At 34.4% G+C, this 20,345-nt stretch overlaps 1 protein-coding gene across 7 annotated transcripts in view; it reads left to right on the top strand.

The window, feature by feature from the left end:
- KANSL1L (KAT8 regulatory NSL complex subunit 1 like) overlaps positions 1-20,345 on the top strand; it is a 133,838-nt gene that overhangs the window by 109,217 nt on the left and 4,276 nt on the right. For 4 of the 7 annotated variants that reach the window (XM_040476113.1, XM_040476112.1, XM_040476111.1 and 1 more), the window contains 8 exons: positions 611-757; positions 2,649-2,814; positions 5,453-5,560; positions 13,297-13,425; positions 15,733-15,851; positions 16,831-16,955; positions 18,411-18,462; positions 19,637-19,749. In XM_040476113.1, coding sequence (XP_040332047.1) covers positions 611-757; positions 2,649-2,814; positions 5,453-5,560; positions 13,297-13,425; positions 15,733-15,851; positions 16,831-16,955; positions 18,411-18,462; positions 19,637-19,749 — 959 coding nt within the window. The remainder of the gene's footprint in view (positions 1-610; positions 758-2,648; positions 2,815-5,452; positions 5,561-13,296; positions 13,426-15,732; positions 15,852-16,830; positions 16,956-18,410; positions 18,463-19,636; positions 19,750-20,345) is intronic. The other 3 variants (XM_040476114.1, XM_040476115.1, XM_040476116.1) reach the window with 3 other exon arrangements.

The raw sequence follows: 20,345 nt of genomic DNA, 5'->3' as shown, positions 1-20,345 counted from the left end.
AACCACATTCTACATGGTGATCTAGGAGCTAGGCTTCTCTTTTGCTTAATCTTGTATTATCCTCATCTACATGGTTATGGTAGCTCCGCACCACAGCTGTGTTTCAAGTATAACATGGAGGAATGGAGGAAATGAGTGACCTAAAAGGTCACTTCCCAGAAGTTGCACACATGACTTCTGGCTAGAATTTAAGTAATTTTTTAGATCCACAGAGGCTTGAGAAATGTGCCTAGCTGAAAATCAGCAGTTCTACAACAGACAAAAAGAGAGCAGAGGTATTGGAGGAAAGTAGCAATATCTGCTGCAGGCTAATGAGGGTGGAATAGGAGGAGAAGGCATAATTGGTATTGTTCTGTTTCTTGAAATAGGATGGTAAGTATAGGTGTCCTTCTAATATTTTATTTTATGCCTTCCCTATAAATTATATATTTTTATGTATATGAAATTTTTCATTATTAAAGCTAAGAAGTTTAGTGGATACTTTTTGGCTTTGTTTTGCCTGAATCTTCTGCAGCATATGGAACTATCGATCATACCCTCTAAACATTTGAGTTTTTATTGGCAAGAATCTCCTAGTTTTTCTCTTATTTTTCCATCCATTTCTTTTCAGCCTCCTGGGCTTCACTTTCTCTGCAGGGAACAAAAAGGCCTTTTCCTAGATGCCCCTCACTTGTCTCCAAAATTATTTAGGATAGTTTCAAATTGGCTAATGGGTTTCCTGGAGTTGGAAAAAATTCAAGAAAAAACTAATTATATGGTAAATATTCAGATTTTATCACCTTTTGTTCACAATGCTCTATCCATATAAGGAAAAGGGAGGTTAGCACCCTTTTTTCTTTGTAATTTCAAAGATTTTTTTATATCTTTCTGAAGTACATCATAAAAGGACAAATAATTCTAGAGTGAGTCCAAAGCATCAGTGTATCCTGTAAAGATAAAGAACAGCAGTTGTTCCCATAAATATACACATATCATTAGAATAAATCTTGGAAACAACTCACATTATTATAATCATGTATAAACATATTATATCTTTTTATAAAAACCCATCGATTTACTTGACCTCCCAGAATGACTGCATTTCTTAACCTTCCTTGCAGCTAGGTATGACTCTGTGACCTAGGTCTTGGCTAATGGAATGTAAACAGAAGTCACTGCATGATAAATTTTAGCATATGTTAACAGGAACTATTTTTTCCCCAGTGAAATAGTCTCAGGCATACATGCATTTGAGAATTTGCATTCACTTAATTTTTATTAAAGCAAATAAAATAAAATGCAGTTGGTTAGCATTCAGGTTTCAACCATATGTCAGGGACTGTGTCAGATTCTGGGAATACAGCATTGAACAAATTATACTCCCAACCTTCCAAGGAGCTAATAATAGTCCATAAAAAGTCTAGTTGAATGCTGTGGTAGAGATAGATGTGCCTAAGGTGCTATGGAAACGTAGAAAATGCCAAGGTTAGCTAAGAAACTCAAACTCAAGAAAGTTGACAAACCTCATGTAAGTTTATAAAATAAAAGTGTTTAAAAATAGCATCTAAATATCTCTTATTAGCATTTTAAATATCAATTACATTAAAAACACAATGAGTCCAAATGTTATTATAGGGGATAATAGAGGTTAAGAGTGAAGGAAGGAGTACAGGTGAGCTCTACTGTAAAAATATTTTCTCTATTTTATAGATCTTTGCTTTACTAATTTTATAACCAGAAAAAAGAATTTAAAATCCAGATTTTAAACAGAATATGTACTTCTGAATGTAGTAAGATAACTTTGTTTTGGTTTAGCAACATGGTTTTCCTAAGATTCCTGGACTCAAATCTTTATTTTTAGAAATGCAAACTCGTGTAACGTATTGTGTGTTTTATACATATTCTTTTAATGTTTTAAGTAAAATTTTACCTAATGTAAAAAGTACAATGCTCATAGTACTTCACAGTTATTCCAGTGTAGATATTTTCTTGCATTGGAATTTAAGACAGAGAATCCAGTTTCATTCATTGATTGTAACAGATTGCAATGAGGAAAACAGTATGTCCAATTCTTAATCCTAACATAGCCCCTGCTCACCATCAGTTACAGTTGTCACTAATGTGGAATGTAGCCATTGTCTTGTATTTATGTTTTTAATTTTTTTTTAATATTTATTTTTGAGAGAGAGACAGAATATGAGTGGGGGAAGGGCAGAGAGAGAGGGAGACACAGAATCCGAAGCAGGCTCCAGGCTCTGAGCTGTCAGCACAGAGCCTGACACGGGGCTTGAACCCACAAACTGTGAGAACATGACCTGAGCTGAAGTCTGATGCTTAATCTACTAAGCCACCCAGGCACCCCTGGCCATTGTCTTTTAACCCAAAGTTCTTCACACTTATTTTTCCTTATTGTGATTTTGTAAGGTAAAGGAAGACCTTGCTCTTCCTTTTGAAAAACTGAAAAGGGATTAGTGAAATCTCATCATGTTCATGACCTTGAATAAATGACAAAGAGTATATCCCTTTGTCATTTTCAAGTTCTTTCTCCAAGGTGACTTAGTAAACTAGAACTTTCTTGTGTCATTTAGATACTGTACTTGATAACTATTATATCCTCTCTGAGTGATTCAGTTTTTAAGCAAAAATGAAGTCTTTCTTTTCCCTTGCAGACTTTGCCTTCAAAAGAAACAACATTTTTAAATACGATGCAAATGCCTTGTTTGCAATCAGCTTCAACTTGGAGTAGCTGTGAACACAATTCAAAATCTCAGATATTAAGAGAGCATGTATCAGAATTGGACTCTTCTTTCCATTCTGTCCTATCATTGCCGTCAGGTAAGTCCACTTATAAAAAATTTCTAAGTAACTGCATATTTCTATGGTGAAAGGTAATCCTATGGATATATGGAATCAAAATTGTATCAATTATTTTGTCACTAGATATTAGAATTAAAGTTTTCATAGAGGAGTTAATCCTGAGTTAATGTTCTATCTTTGCAAGTTGATTCTTTAATTCCTTGGAAACTGTTTTGATTTACATTGATTACAGACTAGCTTTTGATCTTTTCAGGGTTAAATTTTTAGAATTTTATTGATAACTTGACTATGCTGTTGAAATGGTTGTCAGGAAGTCAGTGTTCTTTTTCTCATGTGTTATTCTGCATGGAATTTTCTCTGCCATATAATATTCCTCTCTTTATAATCAGCATGAGTTTCCCAAGAGAAGAAAATTGTCCGTCTTTAGGTATAGCTAATTTTTGAACCTCAAGAAAATCTATAATCCGTAACTGAGTAAATGAGGCACATACAGTCCCACCTCCTTTTAAGTTTCTAGTTCTTGATTTTTGTTGGAACCATTCCAGTTGTTTCTGTATTGAACTGAAGTAAATATTTAGGGTAAGAAAGGAAACATTCTTCACACTGGTTATTTCAGGTTCTTCTCTGTATGGGAAGACGTCTCAAATGGGCTTTTGTGTTTCCTTTTCAGTTTTCAGTTTTAATCATCCAGGGATGGCTCGTCTTCACAAAACACTATTTCTTGTACCTGTTCCTGCCCTGATTCCTGAATCTTAGTTTTTGTTTGTTTGTTTGTATTTTGTTTTTACCAGTATATGAGTGGTTTCTTAGCTACATAATATTTTGAAGTAAGTTTCTGGCAGGAGCTGTGTTATTCCATCTTTGAGGAAAACTTAATGATAGAAACAATAATAAATACAACAATAATCAGCCAACATTTGAGCTTAGCATACCCATAAGCACATTACATTGTTTTAATTCTTTCAACAACCCTATGAGAATACATAGTTGTCCTCTTTATCTTACATACAAGAAAATTGAAGCTAAGAGATTTTAAATTACTATTCCAAGATTATACAGCTAGTAAATAATGGAGGCAGGATTTGATGTGAGTAGTCATACTTCAGAGCTACACTCCTAACCTTTACTCTTTACTGTCTGTTTTCTCATAGTACATTTGTTTCTCTGATGATATACCCCGGAGAGCTGATAGAATTATCCTTCATTTTAATCCTCTTAGGTCCCCTCCAATAAGTTAAGATTAACTTCCTCACCTGCCAGTTAGTGTTATTCATTTCTTCTTGCATTCATTTAATAAAGATTAAGTACCTACTGCTTACTAGGTACTAAGTAGGTATTAGGAGTACAAATACAAATAAATCCCTCAAGGTACTTGCATTCTAGTTTAAGAAAACTGAAATGTAAACTGATTGATGTACTACAGTGTTATGATATATTTTTATAAAAGCCCAAAGTCACAGGGTAGGCACTAAGAAAGATATATGGATGGAACAAGGGCCTAACCCTAGTTTTCTCACAACTCATGACGAACAGTGGTAGAATAGGTGATATTTTCTTTATAAAAATAAGTGATATTTCTTCAGAGAAATAAGCTTATTTTTTGGTAATTGGAAACCATTGGATTCCTAAAATGTATAAGTAGCATATTTAATTTGTATTCTTAGTTTCATTTTGTTATGTAGTTTTTGTATGATCATAGTATATAGTGCTAGGATTGAAATCTTTCCTACCTCTGTTCTGTCCCTTGGGACAGATTCCATGTTGAAACTCATGAACATATTTTTTTTCCCCACACTTGAGTATGGATCTGTTATTAATATACAGCGTTTAAGAAAGAGGTACTTCTTTGTTTAAAGTCCAGACTCATTCTAGGTCTGTTCTGATTTATATGTTTGTAATTAGTTTTCTTTTTTCAGTAGCAAAACTTTAAATACATCAACTGCTTTATGAAATATTTGTTTCTTAGGAAGCAGTTTACGTGTCTCTATTAAATGCTTTATTTTAGCGTTCTTGATTGAAAAAAAAATGTGAGGCACATCTACTTTATTATTTAGCTCCTCTTTTGGTTGTGAGAATATAGAATATATAGTGAATTGAACATCTTAAGTCTCTATTTGAAGGAAAGGAACTAGTCTGTGTATGTAAACGTGTATTTTGTCATTCACAATACTAGTAAACTAAGGGAATGTGAACCTTGGTATTTTTATAAAATGTTGCATCTGAATTACAGTGGTTTTCCTCAAGTAATTAAAATTATATATCTTTTAGAAACCTCATTATTTCAAATGTCATGGGGGTGGGTGGAATGAACTTAGGTGGCCGGGTTTTGCTCTGTTTTATTCAAGACCTTTGGCTGCATTTGTTTCATCTATGAATACTACTTACTAATACTAATAATTTCTTTCATCTTATTATTTTGGTTTATGAACTTGTTCATCATCAGAGTTTTTGTTTATTTACAGCGTATAATCAGTAATTTCCAAATTTCTCTATGTATGCTTGGAAAGAGTATTTTGCCACTTCTGATAGTTGTGACATTTTAAGCTTTTGCTTATTTTTCTAAGCTTATGTGCTACTTAGAGAAAGAAAGCAATCTTAATATTAGAGTCCGTAAAGACTGGTATTCACTCAAAGTACTTTTACTTTATTTTGCCAGATGTGCCTCTTCATTTTCACTTTGAAACATTGCTAAAAAAGACTGAAATAAAAGGAGATCTTGCTGAAAATAAATTAGTAGGAGACTGTGTCATATCTCCATCACCTGGTATGTCATTTACAAATCTTGTACTTTATATATGTTTTACATCTTTCCGATACTCACTGTTTTTGCTTTCTAAGGAAATAAAATTTAACAGAAGAACAAATCTAAATCCTTAATTTTTAATATTCACTTTTTACAAATTACCACACACACACAAATAGAAAATACACAGGAGTGATCTTAAGAAGAAATGTGATACTGAATGAAAATTATGAAATGTTATTAGTAAATATAAAAGGAAATCTAAATACACTTAGAGAAACAACATTCCTAGACAAGATTAATAAGGATATCAGTTCTTCCTATTGGTTTATAACTTAAAGTTCTAATAGATGTGGTTATTTTAACAAAATAATTGGAAAGCCCACTGGGAAGAATAAATGGGGAAATACAAAGTAACTGCTGGAAGAAGTATTCAGAGAATCCATCTTAACCACATATGGAAACATGACAAAAATATGTAATAATTATTAGCATAGATTTTGCATACAATTAGGAAAGTAAATCCATGAAGCAGACTATATAGCTTATACTTTATAATGTAAGGGAAGAATTGTAAATTCATGAGAATGTGGAGAACTATTCAGTAAACAATATTTTTAGTATTGTTAGTCTTTGGGGGGAAATTTTGTTTACATACTTATTTCATACCATGTATCAGAATAAATTCTAGTTGGTTTCAAGAACTTGAAATAAAACACTAAAATTACAAAATAAAACTTGAAGAATTAAAATGAAATTGTTTTCAGTATTATGAATGGGGGCAGGGACATTGCCTATGCTTGGAAACAAGAAGAGAAACATCAACATATTTTGACCATCTACAAGGCTGAAATCTTTCTAACATCAGAAAATTCATACAAACTGAGATAAATTCTTTCTAGATGAAATAATCATCTACCTCAAAAACTCAAGAATCAACTGAATGCCTGTTAAAATTGGGAGTCTGAAAAAGTATAGGAATTTAAAATATATTTATAGAAATCAGCAGCTTTTATAAATACCAATAATAACCATTTACAATATGTAAAGGAATTTTTGAGATATTGACAATGAAAATATAAACTATCTAGGATTAATTAAATTTGTAAGGGTCTACACGAAAGAAAACTTCCAAAGTTTTATTGAGGAATGCAAGATGATGTGCCTAAATAGAAATACCCGGTTCCTGTCAGAAGACAGTATTTTAACATGTAAAGTGAGTAACACTATTGTTTTTCTCCTTGACTAGTTTTCTCAAAGTCACATTTGGGTAAGTGATAGGGCCAGGATTCAAATCCAAACAATCAGGCTCAAAGAATTCATGTTTTAAACAACTAAGTTTCCTTTGTAATCAGTGGATTAAACAATGATTTTGGGGAAACAATTGAGATCTCTACCACATACAGCACATTAAAATAAATTTAAGATGGGTGAACATTAAATACATTCCAGATGGATTAAAGAGTTAAATGTTAAAAATGATGTCTTAAAAGAATTATAAGAAAAACTAGATGTATTTAATGATGATAATAATGAAAATTATAATCATAAGTAACATATACTGAGTGCTTATGTGCAGACACCATGCTAAACATTTACTATCTTCTGATTACATTAAGACATTTAAACATTATAATCATCAATTCTGGCAAGACTGTGTGTAGTAAAAACAGGACCCTCAAATATTTTAGGTAGCATTAAGAATACAAACCTTTTGGAAAGTATTGGGGAATGAATGACAACGCCCTTAAACTACCTATTTTTTAAAATAAACTCATTGAAGAAAAACAGTTTACTTGTTCACTTGCTTACAATTAATGTTTACTAAACTGCTAACTCTGTTTTCTGACCCAATACATCCATTTCTAATAACCTAGTCTAATGCTAAATACAAATATATTCATTTATATTTACAAATATATTCATTTTAAACACTATTTGTGTTAATGGGAAATTGGAAACAGAGCATAATTGAGATGTGATTAACCAACACAGTGGGACATACAGCTTTTAAAAATATCTTAAAAGTTCATGTAAGGATGGAAACATTAAAGAATGTTAAGTGATAGAAAAGGACAAAAAAGTTTTACTTCTGTGTATGGTCTGATTATAACCATATAAAAATGTTCATTCTTCTTTCAACCAAATGTAACATGTGGGCCTTTTGGGGATCCTGATTTGAACAAGTCACCTGTACGAGCACACAAAATTTTTGAGATAATAAAAATTTGAAATTTGAACATGCAGGCTGTTGAGTATTAGTGAATTAATTTTGTTAGATGTAGCATGCATGTGTAGTAAAGCATGTAGTAATTACATAAACACACACACACTTTTTATCTGTTTGTTAGAAATTCAAGCTCACACATACGTCGATGACAAGATAGAAGATAGGCAGTCCAGGATTTGCTTTAAAATAGGCCAGCAAAAAAAAAGTTGGTGGGGAAAAAGATGAAACAAGATTGGTCACCAGTTTGTAATCATTGGTTATGAATATAGGCACAGGGGAGTTCATTCTTCTCTTCCTCATTTGTGTTTGTTGAAATTTTTCCATGGTAAAAAGTTAAAAAAAATAAGTGGAAAGCACCAAGGACAAGCAGCAGTTGCCTATGCTTAGGGGAGAAAAATGTAAAGAAATGCAGGAAAATATAGGTTATGTGCAGGTAATTTTTCATGATATAATTCTACTACTTGAAATTTTTCCTTAGACTGATCTTTAAAAAAGAAAATATGTATGCATGAAGATGATCATTTTAAGAATGACCATAATAGAAATATCATGATTAACAACAACCAGCTCTAATAGCTAGGGAATAGTTAAATGATATTATCTCTAATTAGAAGAGTGTTAGGCAACCATCTGAAAAAATAATTTGTGAATTATAAAATTTGAAAAATAGGTTAAACTACATTTGAAATCTGAATATGAAATGTATGCACATGTATAACTGAAAGGGGATATGCAAAACTGAAATTATATGCTGTTAGATAAGTGAGATTAGGTGATTATATTTTTTCTAATGTTGTTCTGTTTATCTATTTGACTTAAAAAGATAGGGCAGTGTAAATGTGTTAGTCACACAATTAATGGTAACATACCAGTAATGCAATGCCCTGCTAGTTAGGGGGAATTAAGAGCTAGGAATGGAAGACATTTGAGATGAGTGCTGCTGTATTATTAGGCAAATCATCTGAGTACGTAGTCTTCTGTATCTCGATCTCTCCTCCCTTATTTTCTTCCCCTACCACTCCAAACCCAAATAATTAAGGGTTAATTACGTTTCATCGTATATAAGCATGTCTGGAATAGTCGTTTGTTATTTTTTCTTTTATTGTTAAGTGATTTCTGTAGAATTAAGTAAAACTAGAGTTCAGCATTTATTGATCATATACTCTGTGCCAGGCAGACTAAGTGCTAAAGAATCAAAGGTGAATCACAGGGAATCAAAGAAATTATAATGTAATAGGGGGAAGCAGACACGCAAATAACTATTAAAATGATGTGAGCACAGATATGACAAAAACATTCTAAAAAGGAGAGGGAGTGTAGAACTCTCTGCCTGGAGGAAGGCAGAGTGATGGGGAAAGGGCAAGAGGAACTCCAGAAAGATGGTGATGCCAGATGTAGCTTTAAATACTCAATTGGAATTTAAAGGAAGAAGAGCAAAGTGTTCCAAATCATTGTTTCTCAAACTTTTATGTGCAAATTACTTGGGCGATATTGTTAGAATACAGATTCTGGTTCAGTTAATCCTGGAATGAAGTCTGATTCTGGATTTCTAACAAGGTCCCAGGTGATTCAAACGCTTGGACCCATATTGGTTTTAAAATGGAAACAAACATGTGATTTGTCACGGAACCATAAGACAGGGTGATGTGTTTAAGTATATACAGAATGCCTGGTATTCTTATAGGGTAAACCGTGTGAAGGTAAGTAGATGGATGTTTGCGAGCTTTGCCACAGAGCTTGTATTTATCCTCTGTCGTCCAGAATTGGCAATTAAGAAAGCACAACTGACTTCAAGTAACAAGTAGGGAAAAGACAAATTGTAGTGGTTTGAAGACTGAATGATTACTAGCTAATCATGAGGAAATACCAGGCAAAGCCAATTAAGGGCCTGTATTCATCAAAACATGCAGTCATGGAAGACAACAGTGGAACAGTTTCAGATGTAAGAAAACTTTAGAGATATGACAAATGCAGAGTGAACAGAGTTTTCTATAAATAACATTATAGGAATAATTGGTGAAATTCTATGAAGTCCATAGTTAGCTAATAGTATTAATTTCATTTTGATGGTTGTGTGGCCATGTAAGAGAATGCCCTTGTTTTTGAAAAATACATATTGACATAGAGGTACATCATGTCAACAACTTAATTTCATTGGAGTTCAGAAGGATAAAGCAAATATGGTAACATTTGCAGAATCTGAGTAAAGGGTATATGGGACTTCTTTTTACTATTCCAAGTCTGAAATTGTCAAAATGAAGTTTATTTTTTTAGTGGACAGATGAGAGGAACAGTAGCGCTGAAACCCACACAAGCCAAAAACCTAGGGCTCAGGTTTCTTCACCTACATGTCCTCATATCTAAGCCCATTGTCCTTTTGATCTTAATTATTTCAAATATGCTCCTCTGTCTTCATTTCTACCACTTTCAGAGTCCAGTGTAATGATCCCTTATCTATACTGCTGAAATAGCCTAATCAATTCTTCCTTCTCTCCAATCCCTGTAGCTTGTGATCTTTTCAAGATGCAAAGCTACTTATATCACACCTGCTCCCCACCACTATAACTTAAAATGATTTGAAAGGAAGTATTATTGAGGGACCCACACAGGATGGCTCCTACCTGTTCATGGTTCTTTTTCACTATCCTCCTTACTCTATACTACCTAGCTGCTGTTCTGTTGCCAAATTTATCTGGCTTCCTGTTGGGCCTCTCTATACATACCATTCTCTTCCCCTTGACATCAGTTATTTCTATTCATATTTGAAATCTACCACTTTACCTGGGGTACTTTTCCTAGAGCTCTCTTACATACTCCCATTAACTTCTCTAAATAGCACTTCTCTTTTCTGTTACACATTGGTTGCAGTTATTTGAGATAATGCCTGTAAAGCCCATTAGGGGCAGGGATCATGACTCTGCTCACCAGTGTCCCTAGGGTACTCGGTATTGTAATTAAGTCTTTATATTTAATGAATAAATGAAAGGGAAGGCAGGAGACAGGAGAGATATGGGGTCAAAGTGTGTTTTAGGATAGAATCTAGGAGAGGATTTTGGAGAGCAAGCACTGAAAGGCTGAGAGGGTTATAAATAGACGAAGAGAATGTATAGTTTTTCAGTTGTCATATTACCTACTGTTTCAAGAGTCCATTGCAATCTCACAAGACAATAAGGGAAAGTAAGTGTAAAAAAATGATTAAAATTCAATAAAAAGTATCACCTTAGGGAAGGTTAAAGTTTCTTAAAAAAGTTTGACTTGCTTTTAGAAAAAAAGGAAGGTGATGAATTGCTTTTAGAAAAGAAGAGTGAATTGACTGAAATTTGTTTGAAAATACTCCAAAAATGTTTCCATTAAAACAAGAGATGGCATTATTGGAATACCTGCCCATGCCAGGCACATACAATTTTAAAACCTCACAATTCTAGTTACCCTTTCTAGAAATTTTAGAATTATGCCTGCCATCTTGTTTTGTTTTCTTTGTGACATCTTTCTCTGAAGTCTTTGGGTGGTAAGAAATCTTGGGGCCATCTTAGAATTCTGCCATTTTCCCTGAGCTTTTTAAGGTCACTTTCTGTTTTCAGGCAGGTAGTTTTGCCTGGTCAATTTGATCATTTCTTTGCAGTAATCTTATCCCTTTTCTGGTAAGTTTTAGGGTATCTTCATTGTGATGTGCTGTAAGATTAGAATTTTTTCCCCCTCCACTTGTCTTGACAGCCAAGTGAGTTCTTGAAATCTTAGGGTTAATATGACTGTGGAAAAACTTTGGCCCATTTCTTCAACATTGGCTACCATTCATTCTGTTACCCTGTTTTGGTTTGTCCCCTCCCCCCGCCCCCAATATTTTCTATCACTCTATTCCTTTGAGTTGTACAGTTCTCAGTCAACCTAGATTTTGATGTTTAGCCCGTGTCCACTGTATCATTCAGTCCAGTTAGTGATGGTTGTTTTTAAATTTGAACAATCGTATTTTCCATTTCTGAGGGCTCTCTAGTTGGGCCTTTTGCCTGTTTCTTCTGGCAATGTTAGTTGTTTCAGTCTTGTTAACTGTATTCTGTGCATCCATTCACTATTACTTGAGAAGGTTCATTTCTACATCTTCTTTGACTTTTACGGTGTTGGTATTCAGATTTTTGGAGTCTTGTGTTCTCACCTTTACAGTTCATATTCACTATTAAGACTGTTCTGCCACTGCTATTTATGGGATCCTTTCCCTGGATGGGTAGAAGTTGCAGTATATACTGTTTTCAGGAGCAGTTAAGGTCAGGCAGGACATAGTTCAAAGTGAGGCACTTAGTATTGCTTTCTCATCCATTTCTCTGCTCGGCTTGGATTTTGTTATCTATTAAGACAGATCATCTCAAGGAGTGTGGCTGAGAAGTTGGCTTGTGTAGTCATCCTTTCAGTTAACTGTCCATCTAAGTAATTATCCTCCACTTTCATTTCCTCCAGGTCTGGAGCACCTTTGATGGTCATAGTTTTGTGGCAGCACTTTCTCATGTGCTTTTACCTTGATTGCTCTCCAAATTCCATGTGGTATTAGTCTTTCAGAGATTCCTCACAAATTCTGCTTTACTCACAAGTTCCCTTTTATTGCTTGCTAGTATGTGTATATATATGTGTATATGTGCACATCTGTGTGTCTATGTATAAAACTTTTGTCTGTTACTTTTAGGGTGCTTTGTCATCTTGTAATCAGAGTCTGGTTACTGTTGGTAGACCACACTCTGTTTTTCAGTGTTGGTGAGAATTTGGCACTTAGGCCTACATTTCTTTTTCCATTCCTTTCCACGTCTCCAACCCCTTTCAAAAAAAGCCAATTTGGTTATTAATCCAGTACTGGAAATATGGGTTTCAGATAGACAATAATGATCATGAAGAAACTAACATTTATTAAATACTTCGGGTAGGTATCCTCCTAATGACCATTACAGGGATTAACTCATTTAATCCTCATAATCCCATGATAGGTGCACTTATCCCTATTTTACAGATAAGGCAACTGAGGCATAGAGACATTAAGTGACCCTAAAAGTTTTAGAAAATACATTGCTTTTAAAATTGAAAGAACAGTGCTAGGTACCGTCAGTTTGATGAAATCTGGTTCTTGCCCTCAAGAGGTCCCAGTCTCTTATAATTCTGTAGGATCTTACTTGATCCTGAATTATTTTCACATTGAAGGGTGAGCAGGGGCTAACTTAAGGATTCATATCATCCTCAGGCAACATTTACAGATGTGAACCAACCTCCTCTATAAAATTTTGCAATTTAGAAGACTTCGAGAACAGGTCACCTTTTCGTCCCCTTCAAATAATGGAGCAACTATAGGAAATTGGATGCTTATGGAAGAGGTTTTAAGGAATCTTATTATGGGTATTTTCAGTGTAGGATCATTCCATTTTGGTATAGAAGTATTTCATATGTTATTCTGAACTGGTAAATTAATGTTCTGCAATGTTATAAGAAATTAACACGTTCATTATCTGTGTCAAGGGAAAGAAACTTCACATTTCCTTTCTATTTGTTTTAGTACATAATACTTCTCTGAATCAATGGAGAAATGGATATTCTCCTACATGCAAGCCTCAGATAAGGTCAGAATCTTCTGTACAGCTGTTCCAGGGAAGAAAGAAAAGACACTTGAGTGAAACAGCATTAGGTAGGTTAAAATGAGGATGTGAGCACTAGTACTAAAAACTGAAAGTAAATTCTGATCTTCAAAGAACCTCTGCTTCATGGTAATCCAGAATAATCACTAATTACACAAAATATCCATGGTCCTATAAACATTACAGCATATTCATATAGACAATTCAGAATGATCTGTGGACTGGGCATCCATCCACTAATGGCAATTAAGGATTTCCTTCCTATTTTCCCTGTCCAGAGTAATCTTCTACTGACTATCCTCCGAAACAGAACTTAAGCCTCCAGGGTTGTGTTCTGGACTCCGAGTATGTCAGTACAAAGTCTCCTCACAGAAATGTATTACCATTTCGGGGACTTACTGTGGGGGTGTCAATTCACTGAAGCTTCCTTAGAATTTTGAGAAACTGGCTGAGATTCACCAAAGGTAACTCAACCAAGTAGTTCAATTTCTTTTAGGAACTTATAGTTCTAAAATGGTCAACAGATCTCTTTGAAACTAGAACTCTTCTAATAATACAAAGTGGGATTTTTGTTGTGGGGACTTGGGACTATCAGATTGTTTCCAGAATTGTTGCAAATAATGATTAAAAAATAAAACTTACCAGGAAATATATATGCAAATTATCTATATACTTTTTTGGTTCTTGTTCATTGTTCCAGTGGACAGAACACTATACTCATTAGTCAAGTATTCCCCAGATGTAATATGTCAATATACCCAAAAACTTAGAAGTTGCATTCAAGATGTGCTGGACTAATTATACCTGATGAATTTAACACATTTATCACTACTGTCTCTAGAAATCCCACCTTAACAGCCCAAGTCACTACCTGATAAGGTAGTGTGGCACAAAATTAAACTCCTGGGCCACATCCAGAGATTCCATTGTGCTTTTTAGTGCCTCAATCTTAGGACCACCAAGAGTCACCTAGCTTCTGAGGAACTTACATATAGAGATCTTTCTCTTTCAACTTACAACAGGGTTGTATCCTGATAAACCCATGGTAAGTTGAAAATATCTTGAGTCAGTAATTATTTAATACACCTAACTTACCAAACACCATAGCTTAGCCTTCAATGTGCTAAAAACACATTAGCCTACAGTTCAGCAAAATCCTCTAACACAAAGTGTTGAATATCTCTTGTAACTTATTGCATACTATAATGAAAGTGAGAAACAGACTGGCTGTATGGGTACAGAATGGTTTTAAGTATATCCATTGTTTATCTTCATGATCACATGGTTGACTAGGAGTTGCAGTTTGTTGCCCAGCCTAAGGGTGTCCTACCACACTGCTATCCCAGAAAAAGGTCAAAATCCAAGGTACGGTTTCTACTGAATGCATGCCACTTTGGGGCTGTCATAAAGTTGAAAATTCCTAAGTAGAACCATTGCTAAGTTGAGGACTATCTACATACCAACACACAGGAAAACTTGCATCTCTTAATAAGAACCACTATGAAGTTCAGATTACCTAAGATCTAAAATGTTTCACCTGAATTGATCTAACTTCATAACTTCAAGTTTGGTGGGAATACAGGAATAGAACAGCTAAGAGCCAGACTACAAAGTAAATAGGTAACTCCCGAAAGAGCAAGGTAGCTGGTCTCTTTAACAACTATCATGAAAAACAAACTCTTCTAGATTGTAAGAAACTTAAAAGACAGTAACTAATTTCAATATATGGATCCTGATTTGAAGAAACTACTAACCATAAAGGACATTTTTTAACAACTAGAAAAATATAAGTATGGACTGGGTATTAAATTTTATATTACACAGAATACTTTTTAAGGTCAGTACTAAAGTAAAATAAACAAGGGCAGAAAATAAGTGAATAAATATATATTCACAATTAGGGAATCAAAACAAATGGAAAAATATTTTCCTATGTAACTAGAAATTAATAATTTATTGTATTAGCAGACAAAGTCTCAGTAGAATGGTCAGAAGATCAAGTTAAGGAAAGGAAATCTCCCAGAAATTAAAAAGTCAAAATGAAAAACACAAGAGAAAATTAAGGGGGTAAGTTTGGATGTTAACATCCAAATAATAGGCATTACAGAAAACATGAACAGAGTGAAGAGAAGGGAGATTAAAGAAATTAGAGGTACTGGATTAAAAGAAAATGGAAATAACTGTGACAGAACTGTGGGTAAGATTTTTTTCATTTCCTTAATTTTTTGTTTTTGATACGTAAGTTTTAAAAATAAAAAGATCAAACAGATAAGGAATGTTACCTAATTAGGAAAGTAATTTTAAGACCTATCACCATGTTTAATGTATGACATTCTCAATGGTTCTTTCCATGGCAGGAGAAAGAACTAGATTTGAAGAATTTCCTTTTCAACGCACAGAACCAGGATCCCATAGCAATTTTACTGCTGTTACTAATGTCAATGTTATATCAAGAACCCAGAATTCATCATCACAAGTAGGTTTTTTGGTATACTGAACCCTAAAATTGCTTGTAGATTTTTAAAACTGGCCAGTAAAAAAATGTATAGAATATTTTGTTAATCTTTAATAGCCTTATTTTACTTGTACATACCGGCCCGGTTTTTGTTGTTTTTGAATGAAAGGGAGAGAGCGAGCGAGCAAGGTGGGGAGGGGCAAAAGAGGGGAGGACTGAGGATCCGAAGTGGGCTCTGTGCTGACAGCAGGGAACCTGATGCGGGGCTTGTAACTCATGAATCATGACCTGAGCTGAATTCAGATGCCTAACTGACTGAGCCACCCTGGCGCCCCTAAAATGATCTTCTTAGGAAGCAATAAACTGTATTTAACTTTTTTACTAGTGAGCTAATTGCTCAGTAATCCTTGATTATAGTTTTTTGGTTTTTCCTGTGAGAAACTATCATAACCATCCCTACTCCTTACCAGGAAGCTAAATTTAGTGTTGCTAATAAGAATCCAGCACTTGTGTTGTTCTTACTGTTTTGTCATCTGGTCAGAGTAGGGGTTAAAAGGTGAAAGGGTTTAGAAGAAACTGTAAAGCTCAGGGACCAGGAACACACAAATGAAGATTATAAAAAATGATCTTTACTAAATGGTACACCAAATATTTCATATTCTTTCCTAATAAGTGTGCTTGTTAAAAGATCATTTCCTTGACATTTGGGTGCTTTATGGTAACCTCTGGTAAGAGTTTGACATTTTAAGGTATTCCTATTTTTTATGGTCTTAAAAATAGGCTTGTATGTGTACACAAATGTACACTTCACACCTGCCAAAGGGATTGTGTTGTTTTACAAAGGAGAGGTGTGCTTGTTTTTAACATTTTATAGTCCACTCTATCACAACGTATTTTATAAAACATGTATGCAGTACACCTCTTCTAGCCCTCATGAAAGGAGGGCATCGTCACAGGTAACGAGATACTGTTGTTGAGTTGCTGTCCTCCTACCTTGCAGAATACTGCACGACGGAGATTGAGAAGCGAGAGCTCTTATGACATAGATAATATCGTGATTCCCATGTCATTAGTTGCCCCAGCTAAGTTGGAGAAACTCCAATATAAGGAAATACTTACTCCAAGGTATGTATACTTACATCTTTTTATTTTCTCTTCCTTCTTGAGTAAACTTAAATTTTCAAAGTGAAGTTAAAATTTTAATTAATGAAAGGAAGATGTTCCTCTCTCTTCTACTTAGAGAACCATGGAGGGAGAACGGTGAAAGAAACCTTTACATTACTCATGCTGAAAAAAAGTGCCATATATTATCACCCTGCCTCTCAATTTTTATTAAGAATTGGGAATTCCTAAGACTTAACTTACTCTAACGCTCTTAAGTCTTTTTTTCAATGTTTAGTTACCTTTTATGTATATATGGCACTAAAGGCTATTTAGGGATGTAAATAAGCTGAGTAATAAATAACCCTTGCTCTTTAACATGCAGTTCTGTAAATGACTGCAAAAAGGGTTCAAAGAAAGCAACTACCTTTGCAAGGGGTATTCACTGCAAGACAATAACACCTATGACCACAAAAATAAGATTCTGATGTATTGCCAAGTCAGCAATACATACATGATATTAGTGGGGCATCACGAAGGAGGGAAAAAGAAAGTTTATTCACACAGGGAAACCACAACAAAGGCACACAGGTAAGTGTGCAAGCCTAAGCTAGAGACCAAGTTTTTGTATAGGGTGATGAAGTTATGGCTACAAAAGAAATTAAAACCGGATCATGGAGGTCCCTGAATGCCATACACAGATCTGCTTCCTAGTGGCAGTGAAGTTAGTCAAAGTCTTGCTTTGTTTTGTTTTTTAGCAATGATGAAAGCAGTTTCTTCAGAATGTGAATCTGGCACCAGAAAGTAGACAGAAGAGGGTGGAAACAGACATAAGCTCAGTGACAACTACAGTGATTCCTACCCCTCTCTATATTAGCTGATTTCGAATTCTCTTATTCCTAATTGCTTTGAGGTATTAAGAACTCTTAATATTCTAGGAGGTATTATGAGAAATCCCACAAAGAACTTGTTGAGACATTCTGCAGAAGCAGAGTACCATTTGTAGTTATGATGTTCTGCAGCAACGATGTTTTTTCAATTGACATTGGTAGGCTGCAGCTGGCTGGCTGGGTTAGTTGTTTAAATAGAGGAATTCTGTGATCCCGTGGTTAAACTCAAGAGGCCATGCCGGGTGTCTTCACACAAAGAAATTGCCAAATGCTCAAGTGAGGGATTTTTTGTTTTTGTTTTTTCTTCCTGCCACTGTATCACCATCTATTGACTTAATTCAAAATTAGTATATTCTTAGGTATAAAATGCAGCTACACAGAAGAGACGGTTATTCACTGTAAGGCCAAAAGTCTCATCTTCTTTTCATAATACAAATTTTTCTCTTTAAAAAAATAAAGTATGAAAATACAACCATTTGAATTGTGCAAGTCCCAAGGAAAGAAAACACTACTGCATTAGCTGTGCTTAGAGAATACAATTGCTACACTTAGATTAACATAAGCTGAAACTGGTTTGTATCTTCAACAGCTGGAGAATGGCTGTTCTTCAGCCTCTGGATGAATATAACGTAGGTGAAGAGGTAAGTTGCCTTTCAGTTACAGATAACTGCACTGTATACATTACGAAGCCTGCTTAATCTGGGACTTGAGGAACTCAAGGGAAATATAAGCCCTTTAGCATACATTGATTTGTTTTTCACTTAAGAAAAGAAAGTTCATTAAGGATATTAACTTCATTAGGAAAATGTTTTTGTGCAAATTTAGATTTGCAAAGACAGTAACATATAAAAACATGTCAGATGCTTACATGAACTGTTGAAACACTGAATTTATGTTAATATCTATATTCATTTCCAGCTATTAGTCCGGTTTTTCTGTTTAAGGAGATGTGGTCTTAATATTCAACCCTACAATGCCATATTCAAAACCTTGGGAACAGGTTGCTTTTGAATTTGGAAAACTTTGGACTTAAGAAAGAAGACATATGTGGAGTCTAGCATAGTTCTCATAATCAAATATTAATGTTTCTGTAGGGAAATATTTATAGAAATTGGAATAACCTCATCATTCCAGAACAGGCTATGTTACCAAATGAATTATGAACACGTGTTTTTTCAGATTTTTAGAACTGAAGGAAAGGGACTGTGAGCCTGTATGGGTAAAACTTCTATTGAGACAAGCATAATTTCAGGGAAAAATGTGTAACCAAATCAATTTGAAAGTGATGATCTGTAGAAGCTGTATTATGTAAGACATTTTGTCTCTGTCATAATCTTTCTAGGCCCACTGACTGTTCTTCAGCTACCAAATCAACTTTTCAATGCACTCTTCCCTAGTTCAGAATGATTCTGGCCAGGAAACCCAAATTCTTAAACCACTACCACCAGAGTCTTAGAACCTCTGATAACTCATTAGTTAAAATTAATTTTCTTTTTTTTTCAGTTTTACTTTTCTTTGATATTAACATGTTAAGAGAACAGTGTATTCCATAAAGGGCAATCAAATACAAACCTTTGAATGAATTAAGCATTAAGAATTTTTTATACAAAGCACTGTGAACCTATCTGTAATCTAGGTTAAGTCTTCCAGTATGACCCAGAAGTAAAAAAGTTAAAAAAAAAAAAAAAAAATTCACTCCCTCTATTTTCGAATTTGAAGTTCAATTTTAGAGTTTTCTTCCTATATTCTCTTGATGAGAAATTGTTCTATCTCAAAATGTTTCTGATAAAAGAAAAACTTTCTTTCTAATTCCAGGTAGAAGATCTTTCTGATGAAGTCTTCTCCCTAAGACACAAAAAATATGAAGAGAGAGAGCAAGCCAGATGGTCACTATGGGAACAAAGCAAGTGGCACAGAAGAAACAGCAGGCAGGTGTTATCAATTTAAAAGCCAAAACCATGAAATCCATGTAGAATTAACAAAATTCTGCATGAATATTGAGGAAGACCACTAGAAAGGAAAAAGTATTTACTGTATAACATCAGTTATTTGTGCACAGGAGGGAAACATTGCATTTACATTCAAAATATATTTTGGCTGGGGCTCCTGGATGGCTCAGTCAGTTAAGCGTCCAGCTCTTTTAATTTTGGCTCAAGTCATGATCTCACAGGTTTGTGAGATTGAGCTCCGTGTTGGGCTCCACACTGATAGCGCAAAGCCTCCTTGGGATTCTGTCTCCCTCCCCCCCTCGTGCTGTCTGTCAAAATAAATATATATATACATTTTGGCTAATTACAGAGTAATGAAATGAGTTTCTGTATTTTCCTCCACTCTTATTTCTCATGCTTACTGTCAGCCTGAGGAACAGATTTAACTCAGCAAATAATGTGAAAATTCTCCCTAAAGTAGATCATCTCATTGTACTGTAATAGCAGACCTTACACTAGGGATTAGAATCTTGGTGATCGATTTTAACATACCCACTTAAAAAAGACATTATTTTTATTTATTTATTTATTTAATT

This window comes from Herpailurus yagouaroundi, unplaced genomic scaffold (genome assembly GCF_014898765.1).
Source record: "Herpailurus yagouaroundi ecotype Mexico unplaced genomic scaffold, PumYag 140, whole genome shotgun sequence".
Taxonomy (NCBI): Eukaryota; Metazoa; Chordata; class Mammalia; order Carnivora; family Felidae; genus Herpailurus; species Herpailurus yagouaroundi.
The sequence above is the reverse complement of the archived record's forward strand: the minus strand, read 5'-3'. Positions and strand labels throughout refer to the sequence as shown.